General features: G+C 41.2%; 1 protein-coding gene across 1 annotated transcript in view; it reads left to right on the forward strand.

Annotated features, from left to right (window-relative positions):
- The window catches only part of LOC124789167 (aminopeptidase N-like), a 40,496-nt gene that overhangs the window by 17,306 nt on the left and 6,922 nt on the right, over nucleotides 1–16,268 (forward strand). Inside the window, exons 6-10 of the mRNA XM_047256460.1 lie at nucleotides 9,929–10,112; nucleotides 10,204–10,357; nucleotides 11,359–11,440; nucleotides 12,236–12,416; nucleotides 12,513–12,687. Coding sequence (XP_047112416.1) covers nucleotides 9,929–10,112; nucleotides 10,204–10,357; nucleotides 11,359–11,440; nucleotides 12,236–12,416; nucleotides 12,513–12,687 — 776 coding nt within the window. The remainder of the gene's footprint in view (nucleotides 1–9,928; nucleotides 10,113–10,203; nucleotides 10,358–11,358; nucleotides 11,441–12,235; nucleotides 12,417–12,512; nucleotides 12,688–16,268) is intronic.

The raw sequence follows: 16,268 nt of genomic DNA on the forward strand, positions 1-16,268 counted from the left end.
AAAGATAAGCAGTGCGTAGTTGCATAATTTCAAAAAGCGCTACAGAATTGGAAGACATAAGATACCGAAATGTCGAACAAAGCGTCAACTTTGCGATGCACAGAAAAGTGCGAAACCGGCCCGAAAATTTGTGGATTAGTTAAATGAATTTATCCCATCGCTCAGAAAGGAATTTTTTTTCAACTCCGACCAATCGGGAACTCTGGAAAGGTACGAAGAGAGCTGTATCAAGGTCAACTAACATCAATGCCTTCGTACACAATTATGCCGACTGTTAATCGGATGATAAACTGGCTGGACGTTTATTTATTGTGCTGCGAGAAGTTGGAGGTGCTCTCCCCCACGATTCTTTGTAGTATGCGTATTCTTTCAAGAGCAGTAGGGAATATTTACGTCACACCAAACAAGAGTGGGAAAAATGGCGTAAGAGAACTATAATACGGAATGAGCACTGCTTTTGGCCAATAGCTGGTCAAAATAACTTTCTTTTGTTTGAATTCTGATCTGCCTATAAAAATCATACTCCTTTAGAGCAAACTAACCCTCCTGAAAAGAGTGTCACTTTGCAATTCATGTTGTTGTTGTTGCGGTCTTCAGTCCTGAGAGTGGTTTGATGCAACTCTCCATGCTACCCTATCCCGTGCAAGCTTCTTCATCTCCCAGAATTTACTGCAACCTACATCCTTCTGAATCTGCTTAGTGTATTCATCTCTTGGTCTCCCTCTACGATTTTTACCCTCCACGCTGCCCTCCAATGCTAAATTTGTGATCCCTTGATGCCTCAGAACATGTCCTACCAACGGGTCCCCTCTTCCTGTCGAGTTGTGCCACAAACTCCTCTTCTCCCCAATTCTATTCAGTACCTCCTCATTAGTTATGTGATCTAACCATCTAATTTTCAGCATTCTTCTGTAGCACCACATTTCGAAAACTTCTATTTTCTTCTTGTCCAAACTATTTATCGTCCATGTTTCACTTCCATACATGGCTACACTCCACACAAATACTTACAGAAATGCCTTCCTGACACTTAAATCTATACTCGATGTTAACAAATTTCTCTTCTTCAGAAACGCTTTCCTTGCCATTGCCAGTCTACATTTTATATCGTCTCTACTTCGACCATCATCAGTTATTTTACTCCCCAAATAGCAAAACTCCTTTACTGCTTTAAGTGTCTCATTTCCTAATCTAATTCCCTGAGCATCATCCGACTTAATTCGACTACATTCCATTATCCTCGTTTTGCTTTTGTTGATGTTCATCTTATATCCTCCTTTCCAAGACGCTGTCCATTCCGTTCAACTGCTCTTCCAAGTCCTTTGCTGTCTCTGACTGAATTACAATGTCATCGGCGAACCTCAAAGTTTTTATTTCTTCTCCATGGATTTTAATACCTACTCCGAATTTTTCTTTTGTTTCCTTCACTGCTTGCTCAATATACAGATTGAATAACATCGGGGAGAGGCTACAACCCTGTCTTACTCCCTTCCCAACCACTGCTTCCCTTTCATGCCCCTCGACTCTTATAACTGCCATCTGGTTTCTGTACAAATTGTGAATAGCCTTTCGCTCCCAGTATTTTACCCCTGCCATCTTTAGAATTTGAGAGATAGTATCCCAGTTAACATTGTCAAAAGCTTTCTCTAAGTCTACAAATGCTAGAAAAGTAGGTTTGCCTGTCTTGTAAGATATGTTGTAAGGTCAGTAGTGCCTCACGTTCCAATATTTCTACGGAATCCAAACTGATCTTCCCCGAGGTCGTCTGCTACCAGTTTTTCCATTCGTCTGTAGAGAATTCGTGTTAGTACATTGCAGCTGTGACTTATTAAACTGATAGTTCCGTAATTTTCACATCTGCCAACACCTGCTTTCTTTGGGATTGGAATTATTATATTCTTCTTGAAATCTGAGGGTATTCCGCCTGTCTCATACATCTTGCTCACCGGATGGTAGTGTTCGTCAGGATAGAGGTCAGGAGCGGAGGGCGTTGTAAAATAAAAAGTAATGAAGTGGAATGGACCCAGTTTATTCTTGTAATGATGATACAGTGGTGCCTACGTAGGACCGAGCAGCCCCAAGAGGGGTTGCCGTCTGCTCATCAGAGAGGCAGAGGCTAGAGGAGCGACTACTCGGGGCAGAGGTCTGAAGCTAAGAGAGCGCGGAGCTGTTTCCAAGCCGCCCTCGCCGCTCCCGGCCGCGTCTCCACGTGATCACACGATTAGTCTCTGATTGATTGATTCCGCCAACGCGCCTTGCTAGTAGCGTACCCTCGTCAGCGCAACCAACCCGTGGGACTTGAGTCTGACCGAGGAGCACGTGGCAGGAATGTGCCGACCATTGTCTTCCGGCCAGCACCTTCCACCAAAGTATGCCCAAGCCGGCTACGGCCGAACATTATGCATGGAAAATTCTATTTAATAAAATTTTGTCGGCAATGATCCCTCTTGGGGGGTCTCCTCCCTGCACAGTAGAGTTTTGGCAGGACTGGCTCTCGCATGGCCTTCAGTAGTTCTAATGGAATGTTGTCTACTCCCGGGGCCTTGTTTCGACTCAGGTCTTTCAGTGCTCTGTCATACAATACGCATTCTTTAAGAGTGGATGAAACGGAAAATGAAAATTTCTTTAAAAAATCAATACAGCCATTTTTATTAATGAACAAATGTACAATTTTTCATGTGTAAAGTAAAAGAGCTGTGTTTTAACGGAAAAATATAATAAAATATGCAGGATTAATATTTTATCAGAAATTGTCTTTTTTTATAAAAAGCCATAACTCAAATTCTAGTCACGCAATTAATTTGAAAATATTATTGTAATTTCCTGAAAAGGTTGTAAGACCATTGAACTACAGTTATTAATTTATGGTACAAACTGTATCATTACCAGAGTTTTTAATTTTGCACATCCAAAATTATCTTTTATTCTACATACAATCATTAAAAATCAGAATGTAATTGCCAGATCTCGTATGTTTTAGTTCCAGGGAGACAGCAACACTTTGCGATCAGTGCCTGAAGATTTCATAGTATTAGAGCATATACTTCTTTGAGAAACTGCTTCTAATAGCGTTAAAAATGTAAAACAGAGAAAATGAGGTTCAAAGACTTTCTTCTCATATTTCTACATGTAATAAGTTTATCTCAATTTTAAAAGCCTTCAGGTTTCTCTTCTCTCCTCTTCGAATCTGCCTAACCTGTATTTGCCGGTAAGACAATGATCTGTTAGCTTTCTTGACCCTGCTCTCGTCAATGGTGTAAAATGCTTTTGTTGTAAACAGACCAGGATCTATACCAACTCTCTCCAGCACTTCAATTCTGCCATTATTTCTGTTATTGTAACGTAAAACTGCATCACAGACACTTATTTTGAGTGCTTCAAGTCCACAGAATGTCCCTTTTTGAGCACCTAATTTAAAATAAATTACTGAAGCTTTCACTTGCATTTTGTCTTTTCGTGAAGAGGCTTCCTCAATAAATCAGGGTTTGCAACAAACCTGAATGGGGCTTAATTGCATTCATAACTGGTTCAGATAATGAGTTTTATTTTACAATAACGGAAAGAAGTATGAGAAGAAAATCTTTGAACCTCATCTTCTCTGTTTTACATTTTTTTTTTTTACATTATGAGAAGCAAGAGATATAGATGTCAGCCAAAGATATCGAAAGAAAATAGCCTTCACACTGACAAAAATTCCACTGAAGCAAGCGGTTTCCCAAATGTCGGAAAAGGTAGGCGTGGCCGCCAGTGCAGAGTTAATCAGTTTAGCATTTTAAGTCATTTCTAAAGCTGCTTTCACGATAACATTAACACACAACATAGATTAAACTGTGTAGATCAAGAAAATAATGTTTTAGAAAAGTAGATTTTTTGGACCAAAATCTATTACACACAAAACACGATCAGTAATGTTTCAGATTTCGATGTACAATGGGATAGGACTGATGATGGAAATAGGACCACATTTGAGGACGTGGAGAAAATGGTCAATAGATTACAGTGCAATAAAGCGTCTGGGGTGGATGAAATTAAGTCGGAACTCATAAAATACAGTGGAATGTCAGGTCTTAAATGGCTACACAGGATAATTGAAATGGCGTGGGAGTCGGGACAGGTTCCATCAGACTGGACGAAAGCAGTAATCACACCAATCTTTAAACATGGAAACAGAAAAGATTGTAACAACTACAGAGGTATCTCTTTAATCAGCGTTGTGTGTAAAATCTTCTCAGGTATTGTTGAAAGGAAAGTGCGAATATTAGTTGATGACAAATTGGATGAAAATCAGTGTGGGTTTAGGCCTCTTAGAAGTTGTCAGGACCAGATCTTTAGCTTACGGCAAATAATGGAGAAGTGTTACGAGTGGAACAAGGAATTGTATTTTTGCTTTATAGATCTAGAAAAGGCACATGACAGGGTTCCTAGGAGGAAGTTATTGTCTGTTCTACGAGATTATGGAAGAGGAGGCAAACTTTTGCAAGCAATTAAAGGTCTTTACATAGATAGTCAGGCAGCAGTTAGAGTTGGCGGTAAATTGAGTTCATGGTTCAGAGCAGTTTCAGAGGTAAGACAAGGCTGCAACCTGTCTCCACTGTTGTTCATATTATTTATGGATCATATGTTAAAAAAAATAGACTGACTGGGTGAGATTAAGATATGTGAACACAAAATAAGCAGTCTCGCATATGCTGATGACTTAGTTGTGATGGCAGATTCGATTGAAAGTTTGCAAAGTAATATTTCAGAGCTAGATCAGAAATGTAAGGACTATGGTATGAAGATTAGCATCTGCAAAACGAAAGTAATGTCAGTGGGAAAGAGATATAAACGGATTGAGTGCCAAATAGGAGGAAGAAAGTTAGAACAGGTGGACGGTTTAAAGTAATAGTGAAAGAACTGGAAGCGAGGTGTAGCAAAGCTAATGCAGTGAGCGCTCAGCTACGATCTACTCTCTTCTGCAAGAAGGAAGTCAGTACCAAGACTAAGTTATCTGTGTACCGTTCAATCTTTCGACCAACTTTGTTGTATGGGAGCGAAAACTGGGTGGATTCAGGTTACCTTATCAATAAGGTTGAGGTTACGGATATGAAAGTAGCTAGGATGATTGCAGGTACTGGAAATGGAAATGAGCGTTTGGCGTCATTGGCCGGGAGGCCCCTCGCGGGGCAGGTCCGGCCGCCATATCGCAGGTCTTATTACATTCGGCGCCACATTGGGCGACCTGCACGCCGGATGGGGATGAAAGGATGATGAACACAACACAACACCCAGTCCCTGAGCGGAGAAAATCTCCGACCCAGCCGGGAATCGAACCCGGGCCCAGAGGACGGCAATCCGTCACGCTGACCACTCAGCTACTGGGGCGGACATTGCAGGTACTAGTAGATGGGAACAGTGGCAGGAGGGTGCCCACAATGAGGAAATCACGAAAAACTGGGAATGAACTCTGTAGATAGAGCAGTCAGGGTGAACAGGCTTAGATTGGATATCTAGCTGAACGTTATGCACGGTCTGTAGATCCCAAGGAGGTCGCCTTTCATCTTGATTGTGCCAGCCTTTGTGATAATTGTTCACACAACATTTTAAATGAGCCTTTCTAAAGATTCAAATTGAGACCTCGATCTCAATGGGTTCCTTGTTACTTTGAATAACAATAAAGGTCTGTGTATCAGCACGTAAATTCAATTTAGAAAATAATTATGTCTACGAGGCATTAGTTGTGAATGATATAAAAAATAAAAACATGATTACTTTTGCGTAGGTACTTACTCTATTTTGAATCTACGTTACTGTAAAGTGGATACTTCGCATTTATATGTGGAATTCCCTGTTAAAATTTTCCTATATGGCAACAGTGAGTGCTTTTTGCACCCAAATGATCAATTGTTTCCTTGAATTGCTGCAAGCAGTAAATGATAATGTTACCGACAAAGCGAGCGAGGCAGCACAGTGTTCAGCTAATTGCAATCGCTTTCGGGAGGACGACGGTTTAATACTGCGTCCGGCCATCCTGATTTCCCAAAATTGCTTCAGGAAAATCGTTGCTTTGAAAGGGCATGGCCGATTTCTTTCCCCATTCTTCCCTAACCCAATGGAATCGATGACCTCGCTGTTTGGTCCCCTCCCCCCAAACTAACCTGCTACCGACAAGTATCTTTTCAGATACAACCGGAAATGGGTTGCAGCCAGAAGGAAATTTACAAGGAAATATGTGTCTACCATCTCGAGCAGCCTCTCAAATTATGACAGCGCAGTACACCGCCAGTGAGATGGAACTTGCGTCGGTCACACAACATTCTGGTGGCCTGCCTGTTACACGGCTATCGCTGCTATGTAGTCACCAACACTGCACCCAGGTTTGAGGCAACCTGTGTCGGCCTCTTTCCTCATGAAAATAGGCCGACAGCAGACGGAAACTGTGTAACATTAAGGGATGCATGTACCAGGCAGCAGAGCTCTGTATGGCCGCAGTGGCCTTCAGCGATCAGAGACTGACCGTGTGGTCACGTGGCGACAGTATCATAGGTGGGCCTAGCCCACAGTTAGGAGACACACCTGGCTGTCGCAAGTCCCTGTTTCTGTGTCGCTTTGTCAGAACGCGTTAATGGCCGCCGTAATGTAGCCTGAGAATGGTGAAGCATACCTGTTCATGCAATTTGAAACCCAGTAAAATTCGGTGAACACTCATGCTTACAAAGCTAGCAAGCCCACCATTGCAAAGTTTGTACTATGACGAAATTTTGTTGCAATGACCACGTTTTTATGATGATTATTACGTGATCTACTAATGTAAACGACTGACAATTGCTGAAAGGAGGAAGCATTGTACATCCAGTGACCAAATCAAGATCAGTACAAAGGCAATGTTTTAGGCAATAAGGAGCACTGTCATATAATGTAATCAGCAGTATGCTTATATTCACTACTGACCATTAAAAAATTGCTACACCACGAAGATGATGTGCTACAGACGCGAAATTTAACCGACAGGAAGAACATGCTGTTGTGGCGGGTTTTGTGTATCATCAACATCGACAAGTGCAATGAATATGGATGATACGATACTCTATGGTATTCTGCGGTTTGAATTCACTCTGGTGTTTTTTTTTTTTTTTTTTTTTTTTTTTTTTTTTTTTTGCAGTTGCATTGATTTGATTTCGCAAATGATACTGACAATATTATACACATGTATAATGCATTATTCAAACTACAGCTTCTCCCGGATAATTATTTTGTTCAAATTGCACAAGAATGCCACCTGACGTAGTGTAATAATGTTGACTGTAAGCTGTGTTCATATCACTAAAATTACAGAAACTACAGCTTCTCCCGGATAATTATTTTGTTCAAATTGCACAAGAATTCCACCTGACGTTGTGTAATAATGTTGACTGTAAGCTGTGTTCATATCACTAAAATTACAGAAACTACAGCTTCTCCCGGATAATTATTTTGTTCAAATTGCACAAGAATTCCACCTGACGTAGTGTAATAATGTTGACTGTAAGCTGTGTTCATATCACTAAAATTACAGATCGTACATCAGAGCTTTCATAATTTTTTGTCTTCGATGGATTTAATTATTCTTAGCAAATTGATCATGAAAAGGAACCACAGAATACCACCCGCACAAAACACTGACGTATGCTACTAAAATTTATTTTTCTCCGTGATTCGTCCGTAGTTTAATTTTGGCCTCATACATCAGCAATGAAATCTTGTTCAACAATAAATACCATCAGCACTGTTCTTAGAAAAAACAGTCTGATTCGATTAATTTTTTCTTTTATAAATAGGGTTCAGTACCACCGGTGTACATTTATTTCTTACACATCGTAATATTGAAAGTTTGCAGTTTCAAGTAATTTAAATTTGCCGCTGTAATAAAAGTTAAGATTGCGGCCAACAAAAGATAGAGGATTTCTTTTTTAATTAAGATTTTCCTTTTCCCAATAAATAATCATTTAAATTGATGCTACTAATAAAAAAATTATTAAATTTTTTGCAAATTAGTTTAACACAAACCCATGCTGTCTTCAACTAGAAGTACAGACGAAGTTGCTATATTATCGCAACTAACAATGGCTGCGCTTCTTGCAGCTATGATAAAACAATTAATACAAAATTATAATTAAAAGAGGAAGAGAATTTTCAATAATTAATCATACATAGTATTAACGTATTTGGCTCTATTTGTTTTACCAGCAAATGAACGTAAAAGTACAATAATTTTACATTAAATGTTTTTCATTTAACAGACCTCAAATCGATTCGCGTCTTGCGTCGGCGATGTACATCATAAGAAGACGACAAGAGGGTACAAAACAAAAGAAAAGGACGACATAGATTAACAAGGAATGTGAGACAAATATTGTCTCTGTTTTACATAATTATCATATTTTTAAGAAATAATTACATAATTGAATGAATATTATCCACACGTTCATATTCCACACGTAATAAAAAATATATATATCGTGGATGTTATACTGTGATATGCAAATGATCAGCTTTTCAGAGCATTCACACAAGGTTGGCGCCGGTGGCGACACCTACAACGTGCTGACATGAAGGAAGTTTCCAACCGATTTCTCATACACGAACAGCAGTTGACCGGCGTTGCCTGGTGAAACGTTGTTGTGATGCCTCGTGTAAGGAGAAGAAATGCGTACCATCACGTTTCTGACTTTGATAAAGGTCGGATTGTAGCCTATCGCGATTGCGGTTTATCGTATCGCGATATTGCTGCTCGCGTTGGTCGAGATCCAATGACTATTAGCAGAATATGGAATCGGTGGGTTCAGGAGAGTAATGCGGAACGCCGTGCTGGATCCCAACGGTCTCGTATCACTAGCAGTCGAGATGACAGGCATCTTATCCGCATGGCTGTAACGGATCGTGCAGCCACGTCTCGATCCCCGAGTCAACAGATGGGGACGTTTGCAAGACAACAACCATCTGCACGAACAGTCCGACGATGTTTGCAGCAGCACGGACTATCAGCTCGGAGACCACGGCTGCGGTTACCCTTGACGCTGCATCACAGACATGAGCGCCTGCGATGGTGTACTCAACGACGAACCTGGGTGCACGAATGGCAAAACTTCATTTTTTCGGATGAATCCAGGTTCTGTTTACAGCATCATGACGGTCGCATCCGTGTTTGGCGACATCGCGGTGAACGCACATTGGAAGCGTGCATTCGTCATCGCCATACTGGTGTATCACCTGGCGTGATGGTATGGAGTGCCATTGGTTACATGTCTCGGTCACCTCTTGTTCGCACTGACGGCACTTTGAACAGTGGATGTTACATTTCAGATGTGTTACGACCCGTGACTCTACCCTTCATTCGATCCCTGCGAAACCCTACATTTCAGCAGGATAATGCACGACCGCATGTTGCAGGTCCTGTACGGGCCTTTCTGGATACAGAAAATGCCCGACTGCTGCCCTGGCCAGCACATTCTCCAGATCTCTCACCAACAGAAAACGTCTGGTCAATGGTGGCCGAGCAACTGGCTCGTCACAATAACCCAGTCACTACTCTTGATGAACTGTGGTAGGGTGTTGAAGCTGCATGGGCAGCTGTACCTCTATACTCCATCAAAGCTCTGTTTGACCAAGTCCCCAGGCGTATCAAGTCCGTTATGAAGGCAGAGGTGGTTGTTCTGGGTACTGATTTCTCAGGATCTATACACCCAAATTGCGTGAAAATGTAATCACGTGTCAGTTCTATTATAATGTATTTGTCCAATGAATGCCCATTTATCATCTGCATTTCTTCTTGGTGTAGCAATTTTAATGGCCAGTAGCGTGCATAATGATCATTTCATTGTGACTCTCAACTGATAGTAGGGCTGCTTTGTGTTGATTAAACCATCCTGTGGATGTGGTACGTTGCATGATGTTGTGGTGTTGTCTGCAGGGAGAGCAGTGTGCTGGTGGACGATGACTACACATCGGAGGCGACCAAGGAGCGAGTGCTGGGCATCATGCAACACGAGGCGGCCCACCAGTGGTTTGGAGGCCTGGTTAGCCCCAGCTGGTGGAACGACCTCTGGCTGACCGAGGGCTTCGCCTCCTACTTCCAGTGGATCGCCGCGGCTCTGGTGAGTTCCGAGCAGTCCTCGCAGCACACGGCCTCCCACTGGCCACTGAGAGAGAGCCAGCGACAGTGTAACGTGCGGCCTGTGTTAACAGGTGCAGCCCTCGTGGCAGCTGCGAGAGGTGTTCGTGGTGAACACTGTGCTGCAGGCCGCCATGCCAGCAGACGTCGTCCCCGGTAGCTATCCGCTCTCCAAGAGCCCCAACATCTCTGTTGAGCAGGCCTTCGACGAGTACTTCGAGGAGAAAGGTGAGATTCAGTTCAAGGAAAAACGAATATTGCTACAGCCTTACCAGCTAGTATAAGCAATACAAATCAATCATCATCCATGTGCTGCAAGATTGGTCAGTTATAAACTAAACCTTGCATTTTGCAGATATATGAGAGCATGTTATTTTTTGGAGTCTTTCTTACCTTGATCCATTGAGTAGTGTGCAGTTTTGTACATTTCATGCTGCAAGTCTTATGTCTCAATTCCACTATATTACAGTCAATGAGACACCCTTCTGGTTATGAACAGTGGATCAGTTATTTTACTCACGAATACTTGAAACTGATTAGTAAGGAACAGATTCAATAAATTCTTAAATATGGCATCGTTATTTTCAGAATCGCCACTTCCTTTTCGACAAACAGCTTACAAAGTGTAGTGCACTGTTTTCTACCATGACTGTAACTGGGCGCTGTCGAGGTGGGAGGGCTGGATTCAGAGTATGTGTGCTGCATAACTGAAGAATGGATATATAGTTTCCTTGTTTCAATTGGATGAAATACATACATAGCAACAATACTATGAGACGTGTATGATGGTTTCATTTATTCATCTTGCTGCATCTGAAACAGATTTTCACGGTTCATGGCTGACAAAGTGTTATTTTCTAAAATTATGCACATAGAAGCACATACATACTTCTCAGGCTAAGTGTGGATTTTAAATATTCTGGATTCCAAGTATTTGTTTCTGGTGTAATAATAGAAAATGCACCTAGCGTCCATGATAAGTTTCTCTCATTGGTAACTGTCACAGCTTCGACTACAAAACGATGGTTGTTATCTGTTTCATTGCAAAAGATCTACTAGTCAGATACTCCTGTGGAAGAATGCTACACTTTCCGGAATTAGGTAACATGACCCTGCACTCCAGTCAACCGTTATTATCTCTCCAATGATGGAAGGTCGAAATGTAAGGTAGACGGAGCGTTTATATTTCTGGTGCGTTGCATTTCGCCTAATTTGTATCTCTGTTGAAGGTGCATCGATTGTCTGGATGATAGAGAACATCATGGGATCAGAAGCATTCTACAGAGCACTCAACAAGTATCTCACACAAAAGTAAGTACCACACTGCAGATGCTGTGAGCTTGTCCTCCATGCAGACGTGTTTAATGGCTGTTTCTGAAAATTATTTGTCAGAACTCGAAATATAGCCTTTTCTTGCATTCTCCATTAAATAAAGCTTTTAGCTGTTAGCGTTTACTTTATGTCAATAATTCTGAGTAAATTTCTATTGACACAGTGAAGAGACGTACCTATAATACTAAAAAGCCAAAAACATACAATTTACACAGTCTCCTCTAAAAGACTACATCACAGTTCAGTTTGTCTCTTATATGTAGGCGCATTTGTAATGATACAAAGCTGTAATAGTACTTTCAATGAATACACGTGATACTGTTCTGTATTGTCAAAAATACATCAAATGATTTTGATAAAGGTGGCCTATCTCACAATTCTGGGACATAATTTGGTACTTAGAGAAGTTGAAACAATATGTAAAATTACCCTTGTGAATGCTGACAAAGTGACCAACTTACTTGTGCTAATATTAGTGGTGAAACCAAATACTTGATAGCGCAGAAAGAGGTGGTCATTACACTTTGTCTCACATAGAGCGCAGAAAGAGGTAGTCATTACACTTTGTCTCACATAGAGTCTACCTAACTGTCCCCAATATTTTTGAACCCATCTCTGTCTTTAAAAGTGTGCTCTCAGCCTGCGTCCCACCTACAAGGATAATTAACTCAGTTAGAGTGACTGTTTCAGTTTAGTGTTAAAAAATATTCAAATAAACAGGTTTTAGCTTTATTTTATCGTCTGTAGATGACAGAGCTAACGGCTTTCCCACAGCATGAACATGGACGTGTGGGAGGATCTGCTGTTGGCGGCCTTTGACTCTGAGTCACCTGCATCTTCCCTGCCAGATGGCGGCTCCCTGTCCTCTGTGATGCTGCCGTGGCTACAGCAGAGCGGCTTCCCGTTCATCTCCGTCTCCAGGAACTACTCCGACGGATCAGCTGTCATATCACAGGTGCTTTGACTTTCCCACCTCCTATTGAAGTCTACTCAGCTGTCCCTCTGGTGGTCCACTGCAGCCCTCGTATCACTTTCCCATGTGCTTTTGCAGGCACCGTACCTGTCACAAGTGGACGCCGTGTGGCCAGTGCCCATCAGCTACACGTCCCGCTCTGAGGCAAACTACTCAGCGACTGCCCCACGGCTCTGGATGCTGGGCTCTGAGCTGGTGGTGCCGGCTGTGGCCCAGCCAGATGACTGGCTACTCCTCAACATGAATGTGACTGGTGAGTGTCTTGTACTCTCACCTCTTTAGTACACTAATACTGTTTATGCAATGTGCTAACTTTTGTCTGCATTATCTGAAGATACCAATCTGCACCTTACATCGACAACTCATTGGTTGATTATACAGAGCACACATTACAGCGACTCATTACTGCCATTAATCTCATGAATTGTGGTGAATCATATTGGTCATGTCCCCTACTGAGGTCATAGCTTTGTTTGTCAGAAATGCTATTGCCAAAGTGTTTCCATAGATCCTCCCACAGTTTTACAAGGAAGCTACAGGCTCTGTTCACTGAGATTTTCTTTGCTCTGTTCTTTGACTTAAGCTGTGTCCTTATACCACATATCTAGCAGAGTCTGTACCATGTTCTATTATTATCAGACTTGTGATTAACTTCTGAAAGTTCTAATTTCACACAACTTCGTTGAGAAATATTTTGTCTAGTAGGTAAAAATTCATTCTATTGGTGTTCTGTCGTAGTGAAAGAGTTTTGGGAAATCAGTCCCTGCTGTCTTCATATATGGTTTCTGGAAATATCATCAGCTTGATCAGAAGTCTGTACTGTGCATATTGCCCATCTTGCCTGCACAAATCCATGTCACTGAAGGTGAGACAGATGTACGTTAACTCCACAAAGAAAGTTTTTCTTCTTCATCGTTTGCACCATTACTTGAAACACATTGCAGAAAATGTAAGTTTTGCTCTGCACTGACTATATCGTGATGGCTGCCTCCACAATAAGGTAAATGCCGTAACAAATACAAAAACGATGAAATCACATTAGATAAGACGACAGCATCTGAGAGATCACAATTGAGCGATCATTTTGTAGCATTAGGAGAAGTGGGAACAGGGTTGTGGATGATGTTTATTAAATACAAACACCAGACGGGAATGTAGTCACCCCTAGAATCCTTCAAACTTATACTATGCAATAATGCTTCTAGCCTTAGTAATGGCTTCAGTTCAGTGACGAAGGAAGTCCACAAATTTCTTCTGGTGTAGCACATCCAAATGAAACCACTTATTGATAATTATGTTACATAGAATATTACGTAGAATAACCACATTGCTGTGTTAATGTTCGCTGCATTCCACCAGCTGTTCCATAACTGTGTCAGGTATTTTGTATAAGATTAAAACTGTGTGATTTAGAAAGCCACTTGAATTATGGTTGTTTGCCTTAATTTTTGCAAAACCGCCAATGTCTACGTGCAGACCTGTTGGTTTTGACTTGTTGTAAGGTAGTAGTATCCACAACATGTTTATGTGGATGGTTTCAAAAGTCTGGTTAATTTCCATGAAAAAATGGAACATTTTTGTTGCGTCTTCACGGTATGTAGGCTTGATTACTCCAAGGATTGCATGAAGAATTTCAGCAATGAACAGTGTACGGTTCATTGTTGACAGATGTCTGAAATGAGCAGTGTATCCACTGCAATTGAAAATGGAGAAAATACGGCTTTGTGCCGTTGTTAAACATTTTATCTTGAAGGGTTGGACTGCCACACAAACCAAAACGAATTTCACGTGGACTATACACCACTGCTGTAGACCATTTATTCTTGGATTCATGAATTTTATCGTGGTGATACAAACACCAGAGCCGAACGCTCTCTGGCCATTCAAAGGAAACCATTACAAAATCCATGATATCGTAATGCAAGACCGCCAAATAAAATTTCGTGAGCTCCCTGAGACTGTAGGCTTCTCAACTAAGCGAACGCATAAAGTCCTGCACAGAGTTTGGCCATGGGGAAGCTGTGTACAAAGTGGCTGCCGCGATTGCTCACCGTCGACCAAAAGGCATCCGACAGAACATTTCAACACAATGTCTGGCGAAGTTTACTCGCAATCCGCAAGACATTTTACTACATTTTCTCAATGTAGATGAAACTTGCATCCATCATAACACACCAGAGTTAAAACGGCAGTGAAAACAACTGGCAAAGACTGGTGAAAGGGCACCAAAGAAGGCAAAGACAATTTTAGTATCTGGTAAGAGGATTGCCACTGTTTTTTGGGGTGGGGAGAGGGGGGGGGGGAATTACAGGAAAAATCTTCACTAAGTACCTGGAAAGCCACAGAACCGTACCTGGACCCAATTGTGTTTCATTGATGGATCGTTTGAAACTTGCATTGGCTGAAAAGAGATCAAGTTCGGCAAGCAAAAAGTGCTCTTTTATCAGATTAATGCACCATCCCACACATCAGCGATAACAAGGGCGAAGTTGAATGAATTGGGCTTTGACTTAGTTCCTCATGCATAAAATGGCTCTGAGCACTATGGGACTCAACTGCTGAGGTGATTAGTCCCCTAGAACTTAGAACTTGTTAAACCTAACTAACCTAAGGACATCACAAACATCCATGCCCGAGGCAGGATTCGAATCTGCGACCGTAGCGGTCTTGCGGTTCCAGACTGCAGCGCCTTTAACCGCACGGCCACTTCGGCCGGCACCTCAAGCACACTATTCGCCAGACATACCCTAGTAACTTCTTCCTGTTAAAACTTGAAAATTAGCAATTCTGGGAAGATGTTTTCTTCAAATGAGCAAGTGATAGTTGTAGTCAACGAGTATTCTGCAGAGTTTGAGAAATCCTGTTTTTCGATGGAATGAAAAAGCTGGAGGATCACTGGATAAAGTGTGTATCCCGTAAGCAGAGACTATGTCGAGAAGTAAGATGAGTTTACGAAACAAACTTTTTTCTTCCCTTTTTTTACCAGATTTATAAAACCACTGTTGTATCATGACAGTATCCTTTTAGTCACCAAGTATATTGTAGCAGCAATCCTGGTACATGCTGTTTCTTCTGATGTATGGGCCCATGTTATGGTACCAAACACACTTCTAAAACGTCATGAAATCACCACTAGCCTAAACAAAAACCTTGAGACACCATACTTAATATGAGAAATGTATATCAATGTCTTATATTTAACAAAAAATTGTAAATAACATATTAATGTCATTGTAATAAGATTTAAGTAAATTGCTTCCCCATTTGGGACTGGTTCGAAGTTGTTCCGATGCTCTTCTACCTGGAACAGCCAGGTAGTGGGACACTTCCTTCCATTAAAAACCTCTCCTATCATGTATTAGCTTCTTCTTAAATTTTTAATTCCTTCTGTTTTCTTTCCCTCATTTTATGTTCATTTTATTCATTATTGTTACACTTATTTTACTGCTTTAGGAAAAAAAATGTTAGAAAGTATGTAACAATGTGTTAAAACATGTAATATTGTAAAATGTACAACCCACTTTTTAAAATAGGCAACAGGTCTTCCAATATGCAATAAATGAACCAATAAAAAAACCTCATTGGAGTATTGGTGCCCTTGACACCATACATCATTTGAAAAAGAAGAAAATTCTCGACATGTTGGACCATATTACTTGCCTACAAAACAACAACAAGAAAAATAAGACCAGTAACAACAAGTACAACAACACAAAACTACTACCACTGGTGCTACGCTACTGGCCATTAAAATTGCTACATCAAGAAGAAATGCAGATGATAAACGGGTATTCATTGGACAAATATATTATACTAGAACTGACATGTGATTAC

The sequence above is a fragment of the Schistocerca piceifrons genome, chromosome 3 (genome assembly GCF_021461385.2).
Source record: "Schistocerca piceifrons isolate TAMUIC-IGC-003096 chromosome 3, iqSchPice1.1, whole genome shotgun sequence".
NCBI lineage: Eukaryota > Metazoa > Arthropoda > Insecta > Orthoptera > Acrididae > Schistocerca > Schistocerca piceifrons.